A 26240-nucleotide genomic window follows, 5' to 3' on the forward strand; every position below is an offset into this window, starting at 1 on the left:
TGACACCTCTTTTTTGATCAAATTCCTTCAAGACACCAACTACAGACAAGCTATCTCACCTCCAGAAGTGAGTGCCTCGGAACCTACATCACCCAAGTCTCAGAACTTCCCTGGGGCCTGGCCACTGTAGGAACTCATTAAAAATGCATCCAGACCTACTGTAGCAGAACCTACACTTCAACAAGGTCCCCGGGAGATTTGCGTGCACATTCAAGTTGGAGAAGCACTAATCTAGAAAAGCCCGAGGCTTGCTACTTTAAGCTTCTAATCAGTTCCCTTTACCACACCCACAAAACTTTTCATGTGTAATTATTTCTCTTGACTTAAAAACTGTGGTTATTTCAATACAATTCTTACACCACAGTAGCAATTAACACCCAAGAGAAAAAAGAGAAACCAAGATGGCTATGTAGCACATTTCCCAAACTGTGTGATCTCTGGAAACACTGGGCAGGGTTGGGGGAGAGGGGAGAGGAGGGAGAGGAGAAGGGAGGGAGAAAAGGGGGGGGGCAGTCACCAAGAACAAATAAGGAATATTAAAAAAGAGTGGCATGGATTGTGGTAACAGTTTCAGGAAAGTGATGGGCAGAGCAAGATGAACATTGTGAAAAACATTCCAGACAACTAAAGACCTTTGTAAGCTCACAGGGAGCAAAACAAAGGGAGGTAGGGACCACTGCTTGGTGCAGACCTGTACAGAGGGAGGAAGAGAAACACGCAATGAAGGACATTACTGGGCCCCCCACCAAACTGGAATATGAACAGTTTAATGAGAGTACTGTGCTGATTTTACATTGACTGCTGTTGATGACTGTTTTGTTATGTACCAATGTATGTAAGAACGGCTATTCTTAATGGTTCAGAAATTACATACACACACACATACATAGAGAGAGAGAATGTGCAAATGATAAAGCAAAGGAGATAAATGTCAACAATAGGAGAATCTGGATAAAAGGGTACTCTGCATGATTTTTATATTTGTAACTTCTGTAAATTTGAAATTATTTCCAAACAACAAGCTTGTTTTAAAAGAAAAAGAAAACCAGTCAATTTCCATTTGACTTTCTTTGCTTCTTGTGAGGCAACTGATGTAAGCAGACCCTAAGTAACAGGGACTAGAATCCCCAGCGGAAAAAACCATAACTGAGCACCTTCGGAGTCTCTGCCTAGAAGAAATAATCTCCTTTTAAACAAGCTTTGAAAATCTATTTGTACAGAAACCTGCAGGCACAGGTGCCAAGCTCCGCCTCGTCAAGCAGCCACAGCGACACCACCCATACCCGCCACCCACAGCACTTAGCTCCACACCTGGCAGAGGCAGGGCAGCAGTGCCTGGACGTCCTGAGGAGCGGGCCTATCCCACGCCTGAGCCAGGAGGCTCAGAGGCCACGCCCTCTCCATCCAGGTTACCCAGTGTAAGGACACAAGCTGACAGTACGCAACGCAGAATTAGGGGGAAAAACCTTAGTTCCTCCCTACCCAGCCCAACACCAAAACAGAGGCTGAGAGACACAGCTATTCGCCACATAAAATGTGTCACAATACTCCTCGCACTAGTTTCAAATACTTTCTTCCAAGACAACTAAACACACAAAGAGATGGGCTGCAGAGTCCCCAGCCCCAGCCCAGTCACCCCCAGAGCCTGTTGGGACCCCCATGGACACTAATACTACTTCTGCGTTCAAGTACAGGGAGCAGGAAGCAAGCCTCCCTGGACACGTGACAACCACGCAGGAGAAAAGGGAGAGCTTGGGGTGATGGCCTGGAAAGGGGCAATGCCATTGGCCAAGATATGAGATCAGGGAGCCCCCCAGTTAACGCACCTGGGGCACCTAGTACCTCTGTGTACCCGTTTACTGCAAATATTAAGCTGGGAGTGACCAAGGGTACAGCAGGAGTGTGACCAGAAGACACAGGGGAGGCAAGAAAACCTACTGTTGAGATGCCAGCGATTTCCCAGGTGGTTTGATGCTTCCTTCAACCCACAGAAGTAGCTAAGTTTCTGAAACTGTCACCGATGGTCAATTGCCCTAGAGTGACCTGACTGTCCCTCTAGAGGCCAACCTCACACAGGGCCTGGCCAGGTGGCTCTTTTGAGTATCCACAGGTCAAAGGAAGGAAAACAGCAGACAATGGGCTCCCAGGGAAGGTGGGACCTCACTTCCAGAGTGGAACCTGTCTTGCTCCCCGCTCATGCTCAGCCCGTGAAACCACACTTCCCCCGTGTAAGGTCGCTGAGTGAGCAGTGCTGATTTCCACCCACTGGGAATCAGGAGGGAAGGAGCAAGGCAGTTAGTGATTGAGGTTCCCCTCTTCCGAACTCAAAGGCAGAACTATCCTGCTGGAGACGCACTCTCTAAGCCACACAGCCTAAAGCCTGTGGAAGTGACACGTCCCTAGGCTGTAGGCCAGGGACTGACCTACCTCTAGTCCCCAGTACAGGGCACACGGCTTCAGCAAGAACAGATGTTAGGTCAGAAGCTTAGGGGCGGGTGGGGGAGTGGGAGAGACGTCCTGTCCTGACCTCCACAACTTGTATCTGAGGTCACAGATACAAAGTCGGAGGCTTACCAAGCGCCTCCAGCCCCGGTGGCCAACGGGACAGCAAAGCTGTCCTGCAAAAGGGACAGAGACAAGCAGGCACCCATCCCTCTCACATGCTGGCAGGCACCAGCGTCGGCGACAGACAGCTCTCAGAGAAGTCGGGAGGAGAGGACCTGGCAGAAGGTTCCAGCTCATTAATGCTACCTCAGAGGACAGAAGAGACCAAATCAGCAGTAATATTTTTAGACCGATTGTTAACTTTCTCCACTTTCACCCCAGCTCCTGTGGGTTTTACAGCTGAGTCACCGTTTGAATTTCCTGACGCCTTGCCCAAGAGCACAAAGGCACCCCGAGTCTGAGGGTGGTGGCAATGGCAGAAAGCGCTTCACACCGGATGCCTGCACCAAAGACACTGCTTGAGCTCGAGCTCTGCTAGGGGAGACCAGGCCCAGACATCACGGTCAGATGCCTGTTCCCTGACCCGAGTGGTCCCAGGAAATACCCCCCAGCCCGGAGCATAATCACCTCTTCCCCATCCCAAACGCTTGGTTCTCCCTTGTTTGAAGGAACAGGGGTAAGAGCGGGGAGGGTAGCACTCGTTCCTGGACCCCACCCTGAACTCGACACCACTCCCCAATTGAGGGGGCGATCTTCTGAGTCTGAGCTCCCTCTGAGGGGGTACCCAGCATAGCCTTTCTCCCCAACCTTGATCGATGGACAAGTTTCAGTGCCTGAAGAAAGAGCATACCCAAGTCCCACATAAGGTCAGCACACACTCTGTCCCTGCACTCAACCACCTCAACTTTTTCTCTCCTAGAAGGTGCCGCATCATCGCAACACTCCACAGGGTCCCCCCTGCACTAGAAGTGATGCCTCAATAGACTACCTGCCTCCAGGACGGAACTCGTGCTCCAGGGCATGAGAAACACTTTCTGTAAATGCACCATCCTGCCCCAGAAGCTATGGGGGCTCAGAGACACGGACCTTTGAAGAATCTGTCCCTCCAGCTGAGCTGAACACAAGTAGGAGGCAGAGAATGGGGGAGGCCTAGTCTGAACGCTGAAGTTCAAAAGCACCAGGATTAGCAGTGGCTCATCGCCCATTCAGTAAATAGGTGTCAGAAGGCACAACAGGCCCTGTGCTATGTACTGGGAAGAGTGGTGGAGAGCTGTCCACCACTGTTTGCAAGAGACTTTGGGCCCGGAAAGTCCATGTCACACAGAGGAGGAACCTGACCCTACTATGGGTTCTGCCTCAGAAAGGTTGTTCAGAAGCAAAGCAGCAGCAGAAGCAAAATGCGGAAGACCCCCCTCTCACCCCAGGCCGATCCAGACTGCAGAGCAATGGGGGCCTGCAAGTGACAGAGCACAGGGCACGCAGCACTCGCTGATCAGCAATTAGGGCAGAAACCAGAGAGGGTGCACATGCTAATCCCCAAGGAACCCGTACAGGAGAGTGGGGGAAACGGGACATGGCCGGTGGCACCCCTACACGGAGCATCTGGTCTGCACCCCACCCCGGGCTTCTGTACAAGGCAGCACTGAGTCCTTGTTTCCAGGACCCCAATGGGGATGCTCCGTCACCCCACTTACTGCTGAGTTATGCTGCATGCAAAAGTGTCACCTGGGGGAAGGCATGGGGGGGAGCGGGTGGCACAGCAGGTGCTGAGACTCAGCAGGACAGGGGGTGCCCGGACCTTAGGGACCTCAGCAGGGGAACACGTCACCTCTGGCTGTACGTGGAGGTATCACACAGCGAGTGTTCTTGCCCAGCATGTTAGGGTTCTGCTCATGGGAACACAGGTGGGATAGAAGCAGAAGAGTTTTGGAACCACAAAGACCTGGGCTAGAATTTTGGTAGTGGTGTCACTTCAGGGGTGTGGCAACCTCTGTGAGCCTATTTCCTCATCTTAGTACAGGAGCAGTAACAGTACCCACTTCACAGGACGGTGAGGCATTCAAATCACAGGCAGCAGTGGATGCTGTTATTGTCACTGTACCCCCATCCCAGGACACTAAGGATGGCCCGCTGCTCTGGGGCTTCAGACACCGCGGGGAGGCCCATGGGAGCCCTGGAAACATGCCGCTGGGGTCTCGGGGAAAAGCCACTTGCACCACTCGTCCGGCCCTGAAAGGCTTCTTTCTCAGCAAGAGCTAAGGTCTCCGGGCGGGCACCATCACGAGGGCGGGACCCCACAAAGTGCCACATCCAAACCCATGCTGGCCATGCAGGCGTAGCTCTCAAAACCAGATTCCGCCCCAGGGCCTTCCTGCAGGCCTCTGAGGCCAATGAAATCCACGTAGGAGAAGAACCCCAGCCCCTGGAGAACGGCCCCCGTGTCATCCCAATGCAAGAAGCCCCCCACAGCAACCACCATGCTGCATTTGCTATACTTTCCCATCTGCTTTCCCTGGGTGGTCATGGGGATTTTTAGGGGTAACGATTTTATGCACGACGTTATCCCCAGTGCCTAACACAGCGCCTGGCACACAGTTAGTGCTCAATGTCTGTTGAGTGAGTTTTCAGGCCAGATTTTTCAGTCAAGAGCCCTGCTATCTCCAACCCTGCCCCCCACACTGCTGAATACTTAAGAGTGGTACAAGATGGTCACATGTGAAGCCATATGTTACAAGCAGAGCCCGGGGAATAAGTCTGCACCCTGCTCTACGCAGAGACAGCAGGGTACCCGGCTGTCTGCAGGGGCGACTCCCAGAGCTGCCTGAATACCTCTTCCCTCCCTCAAGAAACGGAGCTGGTTGGTCTTCAGATGGGAAGGCAGTGTAGGCACTGGAGTGTGGGCTGCCTGTTCCCGCATTGCTGGCACGGGTACCCGATCTGGCACTGCAGCTGGCGGCGGAGGGCTGCATCCCACTCCAGGAGGCACACCCTCATGTGGGCTTTCCAAGAAGGCCCGGAACGCGGAGAGAGAGAGAGAGACGGCCATCACCACAGCTCCGAAATTCAAGGACAACATGGGGATTAGGGACGGGTGTGTCTTCAAGCCTCGGAAAGGAAGGCATACCCACACAAACCCTGCCTGGAGCCAGAGCCCACCATGGGGCCACCCTCGGGTGCCTATGAGTGCTAGGGTCAGATTGCGGTCCCTCCCTGGTACACAAAATCATGTTATATTTATCACTCAAGTACTGAGATGGAAGGTAAATCCATCCCAGTTCAGAGACAAACAGAAGCACAGGCCTCTCAGGTGGTGGGGAAGCTGGGGAAATTACAGCTGCACCCAAGTTACTATTTTTCTTATTAAACTATAGTTGACATACAGTATTATATTAGTTTCAGGGATACAACACAGTGATTAGACATTTATATCCCTTACGATGTGATCACCCCGATAAATCTAGGACCCATTTGGCACCATAGTTATTACGATATTAACTATGTTCCCTGTGCTGTACATTACATCCCCATGACTTACTTATTTTATAACTAGAAGTTTGTATCTCTTATTCATTCCCCTTCACCTTTTTCACCCATTCCTCAAACCCCAACCCAGCAGCCATCAGTTTCTCTTATCTATGTGTCTGTCTGTTTTGTGTTCTAGATTTCACATGTAAGTGAAATCATCTGGCATTTGTCTTTCTCTGTCCGACTTGTTTCATTTAACATAAAACTCTCTAGGTTCATCCATGTGTTGCAAATGGCAGAATTTCATTCTTTTTTATTGCTGAGTAATATCCCAAGCTATTTTTCACAGCCTAATTTCACAGCCCTTTCAGGCCAAGCTTTCCAAGCCCCAAGATGGGGTCTCCTGCACGTCTGTGGGCTAGGACACATTTCAGAAGGGCCCTGGGAGCTAAGACAAACCGGAGCCAGAGAAGGGCCACACCCCAATCAGACAGCAGTGAAAGCAGCCCTGGGCAGACACTGACCGCCACAGACAGGTGGCCATCTCCTGGTGCAGTGGGATAGCGGGCAAGCGCAGCTTCGCAGGCCACCCAGGCTGACTTCAAGAATACCATACAAGGGGTGGCCGGTTAGCTCAGTTGGTTAGAGCGTGGTGCTGATAACACCAGGGTTGCCGGTTCGGCCCCCGCACAGGCCACTGTGAGCCGCACCCTCCTTAAAAACAAAAACAAAACCCACATAAAAGAAAACTGCCACGGCCTCCAAACCACGATCTCCAAGCACAGGAGACCAAAAGGGACACCACACTTCCTTGGCCAGGGGAAGAGGGCACTCACCAACCTTTCTGGAAAAACCTAAGTTAGCTGAAAGCCAGTACTCCAAGAAATTCTACCTTAACCCAGAGGTAGTTGTTTAAGGCAAAGCTCTTCCCTACTCACAACCAAATAAAAGAGCCCCAAACCTCTACCCCCAATCCAATGGGATTTTACCCAAACTACTGGGCAGTAAAATGCCAGCAGACACAACAGTCCCAGGCTCTGCAAAGCATTCTAAAAAAAGACCTGCGCCAAATAGGGTGGCAGCCAGAGAAACCAGCAAGACAGTACCTTGCTGCCATGACTGCCCATTTCTGGAGCGGGGGAGGCAAGGGAAGGGGAGCAGCTCAGTGACCCCCACTGTCAGCAGCCACAGCAAGAGGCCGCCCCCTCCATCCTCGTGAGCATTACGGTGTAACTTACATAAAGCCAAACGTGTAGGTTTTAAGTGTACCTACAGTATTTCTTAAGTTCACATTTCTTCCTGAATACTCCAAGACTTGCATCGGCCAACCCTCCCTCCTGCCTTTGTACCACGAGAGGAAAATAAATGGGCGACGGGAAAGTCTGAACAGGAGCAGTTCAAGGGGTGGTCAAGAAGCCCCTTCAATTTGTCCCCATCACACCCTTCCAAGTGACCAGGGATCCCAAAGGGGAGTGGCTCTGCCCCTTGGGTACCCTTAACACAAAGAAAGGAAGGAAAAAAGCCTTGGTAGCTCAGTCACTCCACCCTGCTCACTCTGCCTCCCCACTCCCAGGATCAATGCTCTGAACCTATGTTAAGCCAATTCCAATATCCCAGGATTATCCAGCCTCACTGGAGGTTACAATGCTTCGCTTGCCATGATCAGGGACCACCCATCCTTCAGACATTGCTGCCTGGTCTTACAAGCCACTGAGAAACGGAACCTGGACACCCAGCCATCAGCCTCCGAAGTCCCCTCCCCCGCCCCCAAGTGTTTTGCTTCATCATCTCTAAGACAGGCCTGGGCACCGGGGGGTTTATCTGGATCTTTTCTGCATAAGGCTGTCACCTTGGGGACCTTTCTCAGGGCCACCCCAGGTGCAGACTAACAACTCCGGGGCATCTGTCAGGGTAGGTGGCGGAGCCTTGCCTGCCTTTATGAGCCACCATCTGTCCTGCACACTCACAGCCGGCAGCACCTCCATCTCCTGCGAAACAGCTCCATGTTGTGTGTGTGTGGGGGGGGATGCAAAGGGGAGCAGAACAACTGTTGCTGTGGGCATCCTCGCTGGCCACCCCTGCCCCCGCCCCCGCCCCCTCCTCTCCTGGTGCTCACCTGAGTGTGTGCTGCTCTGGGCTGAAGAGTCTGAGTCCTGGGTGCTCCAGGTTCGGTCCCAGCCTGCGAGGCTGAGGGACTGCAGGCCAAGGCACAAGTCGTTTGCATCTGGGAGACCACGGGGAGACTCTTGCGCAGAGGTGGGGAAAAGCATCCTGCTTGAGACTGCTTCTTCAGAGTCCGGGAAGTCTGTTTTGGACAGGAGGACAGCAAAACCCCAGAGTTAAGGGCTGTTTCTGCCCCAGTATTTTCAACAATAAATATTAATAGTTTCCTAGGCTAAAGAGGCAGACATCCAAGCGGGCTGAACGCTGCAGCCGCTGCCTCTGCACTTTTGGGGGCGTCAGAGCAAGAGCAGTGGCCATGCAGCCCCCTCCCCACACACACACCCCTATCCCGTCCGCATTACAGACTGGGCCGGCGTGTGACCAGGCTGCTCTGCTTCCCGCTGCCAGTGACATCAGCCGGCTGAGCAGAGCGAGCAAGAGAGAGCGGCAACATCCCTCACAGAACGGGGGAGGAGCAGGAGGGGACAGCAGGGAGGAGACTTGCCTCCCAGGGAAAAGACAGCACAACAGCCACTTGGAACAGTCCGGGTGCGGTGCCGGTAAGTCAGGGCTGCGAGGCGGCGCCCTCCGGTCTCCAGCAATGGTGGCCAAGCGGCCCCCAGGCACAGCTGAGGTCCTCTGTGCTGACAGCAGAGCCCAAGCAGCGCCTGCCTGCCTCTGTAGCTCTGCCCTCCTGCCCCTCCCGCTCCCTCCCGCTGCTCTCCACCCCCAAACCCAAAAACACTCTGGTCCTGGACTCTCTCCAGCTGCTTGCTCAAGCCCCGGTTTTCCAGCCCAGCACACAGCACCAGTCCTGCTAGCAACAGTCGTGAGCTCCAAGTGGCCCGGGCAGTGCCCTGACACAGCAGTGTTTTCCACTGAGGAAGGGGATAACCTTCAGAAAAACACTGCACACTTGGCCCCTGGGGACCAGCGCCTGCGAGCTCCAGGCTTGTGTGGAGCAGCTGATCACAGCGGAAAGGGGTCAGCGCTGGCGGCAGGAGGGGCCGGCTGCTCTCCGTGTGGCCCACACCCACATGCCCAGTAAGATCTGCCCCGACTAGGATAATCCCTTCCCAGGTCCCCTCACCCCAAAAGGAAGGGCATCAGTCATGAGCAGATATGTCGGGGCCAGCGCCTCCCTCCCTCCTGCAACTGTAGGCACGGATGGACAAGACGCTCCCCAGCGCCTGACAGACCAAAGCATGAGGAACAGTGTCAGAAGCAGTCTTAGCCCCACGGACACCCCACGCTCAGGAGCTCGCCTCACCCCGCTCTGTCGGGGCGCTTTCTCTTGCCCTCCCAGGAGCCTCCCTGCCACACTGCCAGCTGTGCTGACTGTAGTTGCCTGCGCCCTCTCTCAGGGGTATTGCCAGGGCCAAGGGCCTATTTCTGTGACACTCACAGCCCCAGCAATAAAGGCCAGCTCTGCCCAGAGCTTCTGGAACCTCCGCCATCTCCTTCTCGCCAACATCCTCCCCTGCATCAGTCCTTTTCCAACGTGAGCCTCAGAACAGAGGGAGGGCAGCGCCCCAGCCCCAGCAGGCAGGCTGCTCCACCTGCTGTTCTCCCATGTTACAGAAGTAACCAGACACGGGGAGCAAGCCCACCCGGGACCGCCCGGGACAGGGTCTGAGGTGGACAGGGCGCGCCAATGCTGTCAGCCAGCGGCCAGCGCCTCCCGCAGTAGCTCGTGCCCACAGGCCCTGAGCCTCAGCCCGGAGGGAACGGCCAGTCTGTGAGAGGGACTCCTCCCTAGGAGGTTTTGAAGAGTTTTGCTGCTGTGTCATGTATCCACTTTGTTCCTATCTGGCTGAAAATACTCTGCTCGCTCCTTCTGTGTGTCAAAGCCTGCACAGGCCACGCAGGAACTCTGCTGCTGCCTGCACCCCACACCGGCCACCCTTCCCCCAAGCTAAGAAGATACTTTGAAAATAATCCCTATGTATTCATTACAAAACAATATACTTCCTTTAAAAACATCCACATTTCAGTGCCCATTTCCCCCTAAACTAGTTATCTGTACAGCCCCCTTCCACCCCAATGTGACGGTATCTACGTGTAGAAGTGACCATTTCTCTCCCCCTCCAGAATCAGGGCCCCTGTGGATATGGTGACCCCCATGCCGCAGGCAGAGAGAACCTAATCATCACATATTCCTCTTGCTGCCCAAAGCATCACTGGGAGCGTGTGATAAATATGGGCTCTGGGGCCCCACCGGCGACCTAGGGAATGTTCTCCACTCTAGTGAGACTCCCACTTGACAGCTGGGCACACAGGTCTGAGCAGTCCTTACCTGGACAGCCAGCAGCACCTTCCCACCCCAGCTCAAAGGCTCCAGGCCTAAGCAGCAGGTCTGTTTAAGGCCATTTAGGAACAAAGGGCCACCGTCTAGGACCTGGAGCCCCACCTCTTCCCCTCCACTGCCAGCAACCCCGCTGCAGATGTCCCCTTTATCCTTGCCTACTGTCCCTCCCACTGCTTCTTCCTGCTAAAGGCTTTCACTACCATTGGAGGGCTCCTTCACTGGACTTTAGAATGAAGGCGGCCATCTCCATTAACCCCTGTGTGTGGCAGGCTGGGAAAAGCCAACCAGCTTTACGAGACCGACAGGTCCTACACTTTGCTGACCAGGTCCGCTGCTGTGTGCTCTCAGTCAAGTAAGGGACTCAGCCTTTCTGAGCACCTTTTTCATTTGCAAGTGGCAATGGCAGCCACCTTTCAGGTGTTCTGTGAGGACTGCAGAAAGCATTTGTGCAGTGTCTGGCACAAAGTATTTTATTTGCAGTAGGGTGACCAAATAATTTATCATCCACACCAAGACACTTTCGAGAGAAAGGGAACAAACATTAATAATCGCAGGAGGACAGCAGCTTAAACAGTGACCGTCCCAGGTGAAGGGTGAGCATGCCCACTTGATCCGCAGCCATCTGTGTTCAGAAACATTTTACTCAAAAAGCCTCCTTCCTAACGGCTTCCTGATCCCAGCGCTCCAATCCTACCCACTCTGTTCTACCTCTTCACTCTATATTGGAAGAAGGTTTGAGAAGTAAACTGTCAACACAGGCTAACAGGCAGTGAGCTCAGAGGTCTGAAAGCAAAGGCTGATTTTATGAGCAAAAGCCCCTCACATCTGACCCCAGATAGGAACTTGGCCCTTGTATTGGAGAACATCCTTGACAATCTTTTGCCAAGCACTAGACAACTAGACACTAAAAGCTATCTTCAGCAACCAGCACAAGATGAAGAGGCAATTCTCATTTTAAGGCAATCTATTAGAACAATGACTCACCTTAAATGCTTTCCCCTATAAGTGTCTCTTCTCAATACCTACACAAAGTTTCTGATTTAAGTTCCTTAATGTGGTTCAAAATTTAAAATCATTTCCCTTTGAAAATATCAGTTGTCTTTATAGTTAATCTGCCGAATCTCTTAGCAACAGAACAACTCAGGGAAATAAGTAAACTGACGTAAAGTTCCAAGTTTGCCACAGTCTAAGATAAAGCATCCCTCGCAGACTCAAAACACTGGTGAGCCAGGAACTCTAGCTCCAGGGCTGAGACTGGGGTCGCCTGCTCTCCGATCTTTTGCATCCTCAGCATTAGAATCTCGGCATCTGTCCTCTGATGACCCCTGTGCTAGCAAACTCAGTGGGCCAACTGCCCAGGGTCCTGTGCAACTGTCATTCGAGAGCATCCGGCAGCTACGGGGAGAGAGTGCCTTCAGACCCCACCTGTGAAACCGTGAGGGCAGACGCCATTGTAAAAGCAGGTAGGTGGTGACTGCAAATCCTTCACTCAGGACCCGGGGAGAACTGAGCAGATGTGTCACGAGCTCATCGTAGGAAAGAGAGATCTACTTTTGAGTAGGTAAGAGAGGAGAAGGTAAACAAGGTGTGTCCGGGCTAGCCGAGCCACGGAGAGCTGCGGCTGCAATAACAAACAGATGCTCAGACACAGTGAGGAATCTGCAAACTCTTAAACAGAAGTACCGTGGGAGAGGCCCAAGATGAAGCAGAGACCAGAGCTAGGAGGGCCAGGGATGGAGGACGAGGACGAGGAGGAGGAACAGCTGGAGAAGGGAAGAGCTGGGAGGCAGGGAAATGTGCTAGATGACATAGCAGAATACAAAGCTGCAGCTACACCATGATTATAACTATGTGAAAATTCTGCATTTTGATGGACAATGTTGGTAAAGGAACACAGAAAAATACAGCTAATGTGAGATAGTAGCAGGATCTAGTGAATTTATTTTCCTTTAGTTACTGCGCAAACTTTCTAACAATACAAAATAAAACCAGTCCTCTGCTTTCTTTTTCCTCTTCAGATTTTAAACAGGCACACTTGAGCAACCTGAGCTCGCCTACAAAATCTCCACTTCATCCCCAAATTCCAGTCCGTGGGAACTGGAGATAGGACATTGACTCATTTATCCCCATTAGGTTCTTTCACATGACAGACTGGCTTTACAGTCAGCTGAGGCTACTTACATCAGTGATTTATGGTTCTTAAAAGTTTTAACATGCCCATAAAGTAGCATTTCTGAGACTGTATTTCTAAAAATACGGTTTGGAAGACCATTTTCTCCCCCCAAAATAAAGGACACCAAAATGATGATTTTGAAAATCCATTTTGGCAACTTAAAGAGCAAACACGAGATAAGTCAGACATTTGCCAAGGTCATTTCAACTGCTCTGTGTGAGGAAGACCACAAATCTCTCTAGAGCAGTGCTTCTCCAACCTTAGTGGGTACACGGGTGACGCGGGAATCTTTTTAAAACACTGATTCTGATTCAGTGGATCTGGGTCAGGCCCCAGAATTTGCATTTCTAACAAACACCAGCGTGATGTTGACGCTATTGGTCTGACTACTTTGAGTAGAAGTTTAAAATGGTTTTTGTACCTAGATTCTCTCTTCCAGGTAATTCATCCCATTCTCCCTCAACACCTCTTTCTTTCTGGGCTTCATCCTCCTAAACAAGTAACTTCAACGGTTCCCTTCTGTCACTCAGATCAAAGCCGATCTTCAGGTCCTGGCTGACTCGTTAACTGTCCCTTACCCTGTTCACCAAATATTAAAGGCTAAGCTTTCTGGAAGTTCACACACTAGAGAACTTATTAACGCGTGTGCTAATTAGTGCAACAGTGGTTCAGAAGAGACGGAATGCATGATGGCTAGGATATTCAAGGAAAGCTTCCTTCAAATTTTATGTTAAAAATCACATTACAAGTTAAGGTGTAAGAGAGAACATTCGGTTTACTTTCTACTTCCCACCATAAAAATACAATCCTTGGATTCCTGTAGTCTCAACTGTTTTTGATAATCTTCAAATGAATTCTGTCAATTGTTTCAAAGTGATTTCTATTTCTTAAAATAAATATTACAGATGTTCAGATTTTACAATGTCACACACCATCTTCACATACTGGAAGATCCAATATTGTTCTAAAGCTAATTCCAACCAAATTGCTCTACATAGTAGAGGTGACCCCAAATAAAATACCTGCCTACAAGCAACTCAGTAGGGAAGACTTTTTAACAAATGGTGCTGGAACGACCAAATGTACCTTCACCCCCTACCTCACAGCATATATAAACATTAATTTAATATAGATCAGAGAGACCTATGAGTAAAAGTTAAAACTATAAAGTTTCTCTATGAAAACACAGACTATCTCTGTGACTTGGGGTAGGCGAGTGCATAGGGAAAGGGGGAGTGCGAAGGCTTCCTACAAAGGACACAGAAAGCAATGATCACTAAGGGAAAATTTTGATAAATTACACTTCATCAAAATTAAAAACTTCTGTTCATCAAGGCACCATTAAGAAGATAACACGGCATGCTACCAAATGGGAGGAAATATCTGAGATCATATCTGACAAATGGTTAGTATGTGGAGTACATAGGAAATCTTAACACCTCAAAAGTAAAAGAAAAAACCCAATTTTTAAAAGGGTACAAAATCATGAAACAGCCATTTCAAACGCATATAACTGGCTGGGAAGGAATGACAGAAGTGCTCACCGTCATCAGCCATCGAAGAAACACAGATTAAACCACAACAAGATGCTACTACCATTAGCTAAAATTAAAGGCTGCTTCACACTTTGCCAACACTTGGTGTTGTCAGTCAGAACTGCCATACCTTTCTGTACGAGGGTACAACTCTTTTGAAAAGGTCAGCCAATTTCTGATACAATTAAACACACAGGACCATGACCCACCAATTCTCCCAGATATTCAACCAAGAGGAAGCAAAGTGTGTGTCGCCGAAAAGACCTGTACATGAACAGCAGGTCCTCGAATAACATTGTTTTGTTCAATGTTCTTTTGTTATATTGCCAATGTGGAAAAAAAATTGATTACTGCAGGGCTGCTGTCTGTGTGGGTATACGTGTTCTCCCCAGGTCTCCCTGGGTTTTCTCCAGGGTCTCCGGTTTCCTCCCATGCCCCAAAGATGTGCACACGAGGTGCAAGGCATGTCGAAACTGTCCCAGTCTCATGACTGTGGGTACGGGTGGCCCTGCGATGCAAGGCTGTCCTGTCCAGGGTGGGGTCTCCCCAGGTGCCCCGAGCTGCTGGGAAAGGCTGCAGCCACCCTTGACCCTGAACTGAATATGCAGGTTGGAAAATTATTACCTTGTTTTCATTCGTCTTTCTGAAAGAAAAGATGTATAGCTCCCATTTATTTCAATGTTTACTATTAGAAGTGTTTTCGGTCATTTAGAAATCTGGTGACGTTTTGGTGACTAGAAATATGCCATAGGAACTTGACTCTTGTTTCTATCAATCAGCCTCGGGTAAAACTGGTTTTATTATACTCGTTTCACTTGAAGTGCATTCGTCAGAATGCACCTAATGATACACAAAGGATTTGTGCATTTCACTGTATATAAATTTTACCTCAAAGAATTGTAAACAAATACTGAACATTAGTTAATAACATGCATGCTGAAAGTATTTAGGGGTGAATTATATCCATGCTTACAACTTACTTTGAAATGCATCGTAAAAATAAGATGGATTGATAAATGGGTAGGGGGATAAATAAATGGTTAAGTGATAAAGCAAACATAACAAAATGCTGATTGTAGAATCTAGGTGCGGGGTATTGCAGGGGTTCATTTTATAATTCATTTAGCTTTTCTGTATGCTTGAAAATGATCATAATAAAATGCTAGGGGAAAATGCAGTCAGACTTTTTAACAAAAAAGCAAGCCTAACCGAACTAATTGGTTTGACAATAAGAACTGACTACATTACATTAGATTTTATGGTTGACATTTTCCATATGCAGAGCAAGTTAAAATCTACAGACCCAAGGTCTTGACAAAACATACTTAAAGCAAGTAATAGGATAAACAGCATTTAAAAATGCTGTGTTGGCACAAATATATTTAAAAATCAACAGTATTTTAACTTTCTCAATTCTTTAGGTAAACTGAGTTACACAAGGTGTTCTCTAAGTCAAAGAATAACAGACATAATTAGCAATCATCTGAAATCTTCATAAAGCATTCATTGTTAGTATACTTCAAAAAAACTGAGAAATTAAATGACTGATGACTTAGGTAACAAATCTTTTCACAAACTGGATGATTTTTAGTTCCTTCTTTTCAACAAATATGAAAGATTAAATGGAACTGTCAGCAAGTAAATGACCAAAACTAAAGAGAGCTGACTGAATTTTTTGCACAGAATTCAAGGAGTTCAAGTAATTGAGTGACACTGCTCCAACAACGCCTTCACTTCCCATCTACTTATGTACATGAACAAGTTTATTCAGAGCACAGATCTATAAAAACAAGTAAAGGGAATATATTTGGTGTTGAAAATTCTGAGTCATTCCAGGAATAAGTGAGTCATCTAATATTACACGAGTTTTTTTAAATGCAGTAATCTCATCAAGAAACGTTTCCAATAAACAATGATTAAATAAAAATAAAATTTTATCAAAATGTGTTAACATTTAGATTGTCTTAATCAATTGTCCTAGCAATTAATGGCCACAGCAACCCAGAACACGTACAGCCTTTTAGTCACAGGAAATAATTTAAAATTTCAATTTATGTACTATTTTTATTGCAGAGAAGTAGAACGTGATCCACAGAAGACTCATCTGTAAAATATTACATTAGGATAAAAATCTGTGGGAGACGTAGACTAGAAATATGAGTAAAAAGGCAAGGAATGAAAAATTCCCCACTGTTGAACAACTGGTTTACATATTTTTAAATAAATGACAGGTACCAATCTCTACCATTTCCATTCCACTGGATACCTTTTCACTTACGATGAAAATTATGTACCAGTTTAAATGTGCAAGGAGTACATACTTTTAAAAATGGTTTTTATTGTAGTAAAATATACACAACATAACAGTCACCACTTTTCAGTGTACAATTCGGAGGCATTACGCACATGCAAATTTGTGTGCACCTGTCACCATTGTCTGAAGATGCTGCTGCCTAGTCCAAGAATCCTCAAGATGATGTTTTTAAAATCTCCCCCACACGAGCTTTTGAACAGTTTCTTCCTATGTCATCCAAGGCACATGCCATCTTTGTGAAGGAACTGCTTGACTCATCACTGTGATGGCATCTGACTCAACCTGGGCCAGAATAACCCATCCCTATGGCTGCAGAGAACAGCCTTGGTGTTGGAACAACTCAAACCAAGCTAACTGGGAGTTCTTCCTTGAGATTTTCCTCATTGGGTCTAGTGGAGGAAGAACCATTTCCTGACTTCATGGTGCCAGAGGATGTGAGCATAGGTCTCTCCTCAGATACCGTGTTTCCCCGAAAAGCCGACCATCAGCTCTAATGCATCTTTTGGAGTAAAAATTAACGTAAGACCCTGTATTACTTTAAAATAAGACTGGGTCTTATATTAAGTTTTGCTCCAGACGACACATTAAAGCTGCTGGTCTGGCTAGGTCTTATTTTCGGGGAAACACAGTAATAGGAAACTGCGCAAAAGAACATGAAATCCACCCAGGGAGAGGGGTATCAAAAAGATAGAATCTGACAAAATCGGAGGCCCTGGGTTCAGCGTGCTTAGTATTTCAGAGATTTCTTCCTATGCTCTTACCAAAAGCCTTCTAACACATCCCTCATTCTGCTAAAGTTAGTTGTAATAAGGTGTTTGATCATTTGCAAGTAAGTGCTCTATGTAATTCAGGCCCTTTGAAGATCTAACCAAACAGGTCATTACACAGGCAGGATGAGACTCTGGGACCAAAGCCCCTAACGCGCCCGAGCACCAGGAGAGAGAGAGAGAGTCAGCCCCAAAGGGAAGCAGGAAAGCAGCGAACAGACCAGCTGGTTAAATCTTCTCCTCTTTACTAGAGCGCTAACAAGGCCCAGAGAGGACCAGTGACAAAGGTACTAGGTGGCAGAGATAGGATTCAAATCCAGGGACCAGTCTTCTCTCCTGCCTCTCCTGCTCTGGGGCACTTTCTCAGCCCACGTCTACACTCATGCACATCCCAACTCACACTTGTGTTAGCAGTAACTTATGAATGAATCCCTTCTCTTTTTTCCACTTCGGTCCCCAGGGAGCTTTGTACTAAATCCATCCCCTTCTACCAGGAGTTCAATCCTTAATACCAGCTCCTCCCCACGCCTATTACCCACCCTTCAGTCTCCCACTTATTCAGCAGAATGACAATTTCATATCCACGTGTTCCCAAGATTCCAGTGCCATGTGCACACACTATTCTGAAGGTGACAATTTAACCTTTCTCACGGACAGCAAAAAAGAAGACTGCTGACGTAAGTCCAGCTCCACCCAATCTGTGGCTTCTGGTGAGGGAGTTTCTGAAGCAGAGCATCTTAAAGACTCCAGCCCTGGAATACAACATGCTGTCCAGCTGGTATCCCCAAGCTGTATGTAAAACTAGTGTAATCCAAACACAACGACATGTTACGTCGCCTGACGCTAGTGTTCAAATTTCAGGTCTGCACAAGATCCTTGAATATGACACCAAATTGGAGGTCCCATCAATCACAACAGATCTAGAGAATATAAAAGCTAGTGATTTAAAAAAGATTGAGTGCTTTCATATACTAGACAGAGTAAATTAGTACATTATTTCAGGAGGGTAATCTGGCATGTGCACTAAAAAGCTTTAAGAGATACGTATTTGATGAAACAATTTTACGTGTAGAGATTTTATACTTAGGTCTCAGTAATCACAAGTGTAGGCAAAAGTTTTAATTTCAGGTATTTCTACTACTGTTTAAAATAGATACCTATTTAAGCCAAGTATCCCCAACAGTGTGAAATTCTTAACTTTTTGTACCATGTTGGCAGTCTGCTAAAGCCAATGGATACATTCTAAGAATAGTTTGTTAAATATGTAAAACAGTGATGAGAATTTTGAAATAGTGATGAACGTAAGCATATCAAGATACACATGCAGTGACTGTAAAGGAATCAGATACAACACGTCCAATTGTCCTATTGATAATGGTGATCACCGCCAACATATCAGGTCGGGCTAACGTCTTTGTGACTTGTTGCCTACATTTACAATAGAAAGAAATGCTACATTTCAGTTAAACACTGGTGAAAAACAAAGATCTAAGTTTTCACCTGCCCAAGTTAGTCTATTCCCTGAATTCTACCCACGGACCCAGGTTAAGAATCCTATAATGCATCTCTCTACACAGTATAATGCTATGTCACCTAGAAAAAGACATAGAAAATGAATGACACAGAAAGAGAAAAGGAAGAGAAGGAGGCAAATTACTACATGGTGTGTTCAGAAAGCTTTCACTTTAATAAATATATATATATATATAAGAAAAATATCGGAGCAATATACTAAAACGTTAAGAGTAGTTATCTTTGGGTAGTGGGATTTTATATGTTTTTCTCCCCTCCTAATTTGTTTTCTTCAGAATTGTTCGCAATGAACATATCATTGTAATAAAAAAAATACAAGTTACTAAACAGAGTTAGGTTAACTCAGATTTCACATCCTCTAAATAAATTTGAAAAAAATGTTTTAATTTTTACAAAGAAATGTCCCTATTAAAAGATTTTAAATTTGACATTAGGAGTTCAAGAACAATACAAAATTAGGATTATAATTCAATTCAAACACAATAAAACACAGAATATTAACACTAGAAGGGACCTGGGAGTCTACTGAGTCCAAGGTCCTGTTTCACAGCAGAAACATCCTCCCTACTACTGATTCCAGAAGCCTTAACCCTTGACCTCTGCACAGTTCCCTCTCCCCCCATAACTGTACTCATTTCTTCTTCAATCAAAAAGATGTAAATCGTCTACATTGGGAAACTGAATGCACACAAGTGGGAGTCATCCTACCTGTCATGGAGACATAATGAAGCCTTGGCTTTTAGTGGCAAAGCCCAGACATTCCAGCAGATGGGGATGGTACCACGCAGACAAAGGCTTTTAGAAATTAAACATCACACTCCCTACTTTACAGAGTGAGAAAAAGAGCAGAGTCTGCAGAAGGGCTCTAGAACATCTCACAATGTGTTATTTCTTTTCAAGGGTTGGCTCCCCCTCCCACTTTCCGCTGTGGCTCTTCTGTACTTGTATTCCACAACTCTCCTCAAGGCCAAGTGTTGTTCTGGGCCCCTCCTTACAGGTGACCTCACCGGAGGTGGGCTGAGAAAGAAACAGAGCCTCAGGCCCGGCCCGGCCCCTTAGGGACAGAGAGGCTGGCAGGTTCTGGCTCGTGCCAGCAGGTGCAGCAGCAACAGCCTTCCAGAATCTCCCCCCGCCCCAACCCGTTCCCCTTCACACCTGACTCTGGCAGGACGTGTGCCTGGCTTTGTCCCAGCTTCCACCTGCTGTCCAGCAAAGCTGCAGGTGGGCTGAAGAGGACCACACCCCTGGCCTTTCAAGCCCCACTCCTCCCTCAGCTGCGTTACGTCCAAGTCCTGTAACAAACCCTTAGTCCACAGTACTCATCGCGTCTGCTTCCCGGTCAAACCCTGACGGAGCCAGTCTCATCGGGGACATGGCAGGCGCAGTGGAGGTTGTCCACACAACGTCCCCCAGCGAACGTGCCGGCGAGAGCCGAGGGCACGAGCACACCTCGCCTGGCTGGCCAGTCTGTCACATATGCCTCTAGAACTGGCATGTCCAATTCAGAACCACATGAGGCCACTGGGCACTTAAGAAGTAGCTGCTACAACCAGGGTAATGAATTTTCAACTTTAAAATAAAAAAACTGGTAACTCAAGTCTGTTATGGGAAAATGTTTACGTGTGGTTCAGAATAGCTTCAGCATGTGAACCTACATTTTCAACTTCAAATTTTGTGAAACCTAAATACGTATCAATTATTTCTGCATATCATTTTGTAATAAATACATCTATCAAATCATTATGTTGTACACATACAATGTTGTGTCAATTATGTATCAATAAAAAATTTATATATATGTATATATATACTGCAGTATGAAGACTTAGTATAAAAAAATCACAAAATATCTCATTAAAATTTTTTATATACATGTTGAAAGAATATTTTGGAATAAACAACACATGTTAATTCTATCATTAACAAAATAAAAAGGAAACCTAATGAATGTGAGAAAAATGTCTGCAAATCATGTATCTGGTAAGGGGTTAATAACCAAAATAAAGAACTCACACAACTCAATAGCAAAAAAACAATCTGATTTTAAAATGGGCAGAGGATGTGAACAGACATTTTTCCAACGATGCTATTCGCATGGCCAGTAGGTCCATGAAAAGATGATCAACATCACTAATCATCAGGGAAACACAAATCAAAACCACAATGAGATACCACCTCACACCTGTTAGAACGGTTACTATAAAAGAAATAAGTGTTGGCAAGGATGTGGAGAAAAGGGAACCCTTGTGCCGTTGGCAGGATTGTAAATTGGTGCAGTCACTAAGGAAAACAGTATAGAGCTGCCATATGATCTAGCAATTCCACTTCAGGATATTTATCCGAAGAAATCCAAAATACTAATTCGAAAAGATATATGCACCCCTAGGTTCATTGCAGCATTTTTTACAAGAGCCAAGATGTGGAAGCCACCTAAGTGTCCATCCATAGACAAAGATGTAGTACATATACACAATGGAGTCTTATTCAGCCATAAGAAAGAAATCTTGCCATGTGCTACAACATAAATGAGCCTAGAAAGTAGTACGCTAAATGAAATAATTCAGAGAAAGACAGGTACCAATGATCTCACTTATATGTGGAATCTAAAAGACAACAATAACAAAAACCCCAAGCTCATTGATACAGAGATCAGATTGATGGCTGCTGAATTTACTTATAAATACACATAAAAATGGTTAAAATGGTAAATTTTATTTTACCACACGCACACACAAATCGTAGATGTCATCATTATTGAGTGTGAGAGGAGCAGAACCTACATGAACATAAAACGAGGGCCTGTTCAGCGTAGGCTCCCAGTTTTAGAGGATGTATTCAGTAAGCAATTGTCTGATGACACCCAGCACGTCCCAGACCCAGCACTGAGGGTCAGGAACGCAGGGATATTTAAGAACTGATCCTTGACTTCAAGAGACTCTCCATCTACACCAGAAACCAGCATTTAAAAATACGTGACCCCAGCAATGCTCTCACAAGTGCATTCTTCACATACCCACACCCGTCACAGCCACTTCTACCATTTAGTGAATAAGCGCAGTTATGGGTATTATGCTACACATATCTTATTCAAGCTTCACAAAATCCTGTAAATGGGTACAATTATTACTCCTCAAAACTGCCAAGGCCATCAAAACCAAGGAAAGTCACAGTCAACGACAGCCTAAGGAGACATGGCGACTAAATGTAATAAGGTATCTTGGACGGTACAGAAAAAGGACATTAAGCAAAAACTAAGGAAATCCAAATAAAATCGTTTCAATACTGGTTTGTTAGCTGTGACAAACTCACTACACTAATGTAAGATATTAACAACAGGAGAACCTGGGTGTGGAATATCTGTACTACCTTTGTAACTTTTCTGTGAATCACAAACTATTAGAAGTGTATTGTAAAAAAAGTTGTAGTGGAATTGTTGGGTCTTCTGGTAGGTAAATGTTTAGCTTGTTAAAAATCTACCAAACTGTTTTCCAAATGGCTGTACCATTCCTACCAGCAGTTTATACACATTTCAGGTCTCCCATATTCTTGTCAATTCTTGGTCAAGTTAGTCTTCTTAATTTTTAGACATTCTCATAGGTGTGTGCATTCTTAATATTTTACATTAACAATTTTTGGTCTGTATTTTGCAAGATACATGCGTTTGCCTATGTTTTTCAAACAAGATCATCAAGATCAGACTTCCTGGCTTCTATGGGAAACTGGCCGCTGCCTCAATCTAAATCTCTCCATCTGTCCTCCAAGACCACCCGGATCGAAAAGGGAACAAAGCTACTCACAACCCGAAAGTACAGAATATGTAGAAGACAGAATACCATGAACTTAAATGTGCCTGTTAGAGCGACCCAAATGTCCGCAACCGGTATACGCAGCTCTGGAGCCCACATGAGAAAAGACTACCAGGCCGCAGCAAACAAACAGGAAATGACACTAAAAAATTATCGTTTGCAATAGCAGCAGACATCTATCGAGAACTAGAGATAAACCGAAAAAAAAGGATGTCCAAGATGGCTACAAAACATTGAGAAAAATTAAAGACGACCTGAGAAATGAAAGGATAGACCAGATCATGAATTGGAAGACTTGTCAACATACTAATTCTCTACAATTCGATTCAGATTCAATGCAATCTCAAGCAATATCCCAGCAGAGGTGGTGGGGTAGGGGTTGGGGGTAGGAAGACTGTATTGATAAGTTGAATCGATGATTCATATGGAAATGCAGAAACCTAAGAAAAACCAAGACTCGTGAAGGATAAAGCTAAAGGACTCCTCTACCAAGTATCAAATTCTATTATAAAGCTGTAGTAACTAGACACAAGGATAAACAGACCAATGGTAGGAAAGTCTCCAGAAACACATGTGCCTGATTCATGAGAAAGGTGACACAGCAGTGCAACGAAAAAAAAAGATGTTTTTTCCCAAATGGTGCTGGGTCAATTGATTATCCACTTGGATAAAATTAGTCTTGACCTTCTACCTTACACCACATACAAAATTAAATCCCACATGGCTTGCAAATCTAAGTATGAAAGGCAAAACAAAGTTTTTTAAATTAAACATAGAATATCATCATGACCTTGGAATATGCAAACATCTCTTAAATAGGACACAAGACATTAACCATAATGGAAAAGTCAATAAACTGGGCTTCATTAAAATTAAAATTTTGGTATTAAAAAGACACCAATTGAGAGTATAAAAGCAAGCCACAGATTGGGAGAAAATACTTGTATTACCCATAGCAGACAAAGAACTCATATGCAGAAGATGTAAAGAACTGCTACAAGTAAACAGGAAAAAACGGCACGTAATCCTAAAGGAAAATGAATATAAGACTTGAAGAGGTACTTCAGCAAAGAGGATATCCATAGGTCAATAAACACGTGAAAAGGTGTTCATTAGTCCTCAGGGAAATGAAAATTTAAACCAGAATGGAGTTACCATTATACACTCACCGAAATGGCCAAAACGACACACACAATACCAATTGCTGGTGAGGATGCGGGACAAACCAAACCATCTTAAAAGTGTGCCACCTGCTGCAACTGCTGGGAACAACTGTTTGGCAGCACCCACTAAAGCTGAAGACATGCACACCCTATATGTGGCCCAACACTCGTTCTCCCTGGAGCACACCCCACAGAAAGTTCACCGAAAGACAGGCTCACAGCGGCACTATTCGCAATAGCCCCCCTTGCCTACTAACAGGATAAATATGCACTGGTCCATTCACACAACACAATACCGTACAGTATCGGGAATGAATGAACCACAGCCACTGGTCGCAATATGGAGGAATCTCATAGACAGAGCACATATTTATGATTCTATTTGCTTAAGTCCTAAAACACGCAAAACTAAACTGTGCAATTAAAAGTCAGCATGGGGGTGATCCTCCATTAGTTAAGACCAGGGTTTCCAGGGCTTCTGGTGTATTGCCTCTGTGTACGAGTGGATACACAGGATGTGTTCAGAGTGGGAAAATTCATCGAATTTGTATACTTATTTGTGTATTTTGCTGTATGTATGCTATGTTTTGATAAAAAGTTAAGTTTTTATCACTTAAGTGTTAAAGCCACACATTAAGTTCCATAAACATTTACTTTGTGGGAGACAAGACTTCTTAAGAGTTATTTCAACTGTCTGCTGTTAGCTGGGACTAAATTCATTCAGCTTTGTTTCAGAAGAGCGTCTCAGATAATTGAGTGATGACACTGTTTACGATCCTCCAGAATACAAAAGGCACCCATCTCAGTCAGAACTTCAGTACTGGGCTACAACGGCGCCATCCTTTGGTCCTGGATGAAAGCCAGCAGTGCATTCAGACGCGGTGCCTGTTACATGGCTGTGCTCCATCTGAGAAAGTGTGGGCTCCTCACTTACGTACTGTTCTGTATGTATGTTATACTGAAATGAAAACAATGTCATCAGCATTTCAGACCCACGCCCTGCTTACTTTGGACTACTTGGGCTAATTGCTCCTTTTCCTAAACCTCCCAGCTGTCTTAACTGGTTATTGAGAAGTCTCATCCCAGTGAGTGAACGTGGAACTTTTTCCTCCAGCCACTGCCCCCATTCGTACTACACATGACATCTCCCTACCCATCTAGCAGTGTACATGTCCCTTAGCGATCTGACCAATGTTCACATTTCATAGACACTGCTGACAAGAACTCAGTTTGTTTATGCTTCAATCACATGTGCATGCACAGCCGCAGAGTGCAACCGCCTATGGCTTACAGGACCCGGAGAGTGGAAAGGGCCCTCTGGGCGGCAGGCCTCTGTCTCCTGAGCGGGGTGCACACCCCCACGCCACAGCTGCTGGGCGAGGAGCGGGATCTGCCAGCGCCACACCAGCTCCCACCACCCCACACACAACAAGCGTCTCCTGGTTAAGTTACTAGCTTAAGGGGCTCTGCTGAGCCCGCCTGAACCCCAGGAAATCACTACGGCCCTGCCTAGCAATTCCTGAGAATTCATACAGCTCCCGCCACCTCCCTCCCTGCCTCACTTCACCTCCCCATGTGTCTTTCATCTCTACTCAAGGGCAGGGAGCAAGTCTGCTACCTAAGAAGAGGCTCGGCCTTGCCTTCTTGCTTGGAAGTACCCTCGCGCTGTACAAACGCTGCCTTTGGAAGACACTCCCCTGGCTTGGCCTGACAGAGGAAGCATCTCCTCTACCCTTTTCCCCTCCACTGAGAGGGAAGGCGATCACTCCAAACGCAACCCCCTACCGTGGTCTTTCTGTACAGACCAGGGAATGGCTGAAAGAATGTCTGGTAGCAGCGATAGCTCTGTGGCATCTTGGTAAGCTCTAGGGGAGCAATGTGGCCCCAACTGTTGGGGACGCTCATTGCACCACGGGTCACTTACATCTCCTCATTCTCAGCTTTGGAGCCTAATGTACAATTCTGAAGCAACAGAAAAAAAAAACTGACCCAACACCCAGTTATGCTGAAATAACTTTCTCTTCTTCAAAGCCTATTTCAAATGCTGCTTCATCCAAAATGTGTTTCCTAGTTCCCTAACCAATACGATCTCTCCCCTCTGACCTTGTTATAACACTTTTCCAGTAATGCCTTGTCAACCGAGTGTGTAGTTGTTACAACTCTCACCGCACACCATGCAATGAACTATTTGGTCACAGCTGGCACACAGCCTTGCAAGTGACTTACCTCAAACATTAAATGGTACATAACTACCATTTAGGAAATACCAAAAGTAGGAACACCGATATGAAACAAGTTGTGCAATTAAAATTAAATATGATGTACGTAAAACCCAAACAGCAATGTGAAACACTGTGCTAGGATACGCGTTTTTTAAGTGTTTTTTCCCACTACAGAACATGTTTGTTATAGAAGAACCTGTGGGAAACAGCACACATATAAACATCACTGTGTTGTTTCTGTCCATCCTTCCAGTCTTGTTCTATGTATATATACTCTAAAGCCATACTGTTTCGAATTTTGCTTCTTCGTTTCAGATACTGTGATTGTCTTTCTATGTCACTAAGG

General features: G+C 46.3%; 1 protein-coding gene across 9 annotated transcripts in view; it reads right to left on the reverse strand.

Annotated features, from left to right (window-relative positions):
• Window positions 1–26240, reverse strand: part of CPEB1 (cytoplasmic polyadenylation element binding protein 1) — a 52725-nt gene that overhangs the window by 14470 nt on the left and 12015 nt on the right. For 5 of the 9 annotated variants that reach the window (XM_019743510.2, XM_074318332.1, XM_074318331.1 and 2 more), the window contains one exon: window positions 8027–8215. In XM_019743510.2, the coding sequence (XP_019599069.2) occupies window positions 8027–8215 (189 nt within the window). The other 4 variants (XM_074318334.1, XM_019743512.2, XM_019743511.2 and 1 more) reach the window with 4 other exon arrangements.

Source organism: Rhinolophus sinicus, linkage group LG13, assembly GCF_036562045.2.
Source record: "Rhinolophus sinicus isolate RSC01 linkage group LG13, ASM3656204v1, whole genome shotgun sequence".
Taxonomy (NCBI): domain Eukaryota; kingdom Metazoa; phylum Chordata; class Mammalia; order Chiroptera; family Rhinolophidae; genus Rhinolophus; species Rhinolophus sinicus.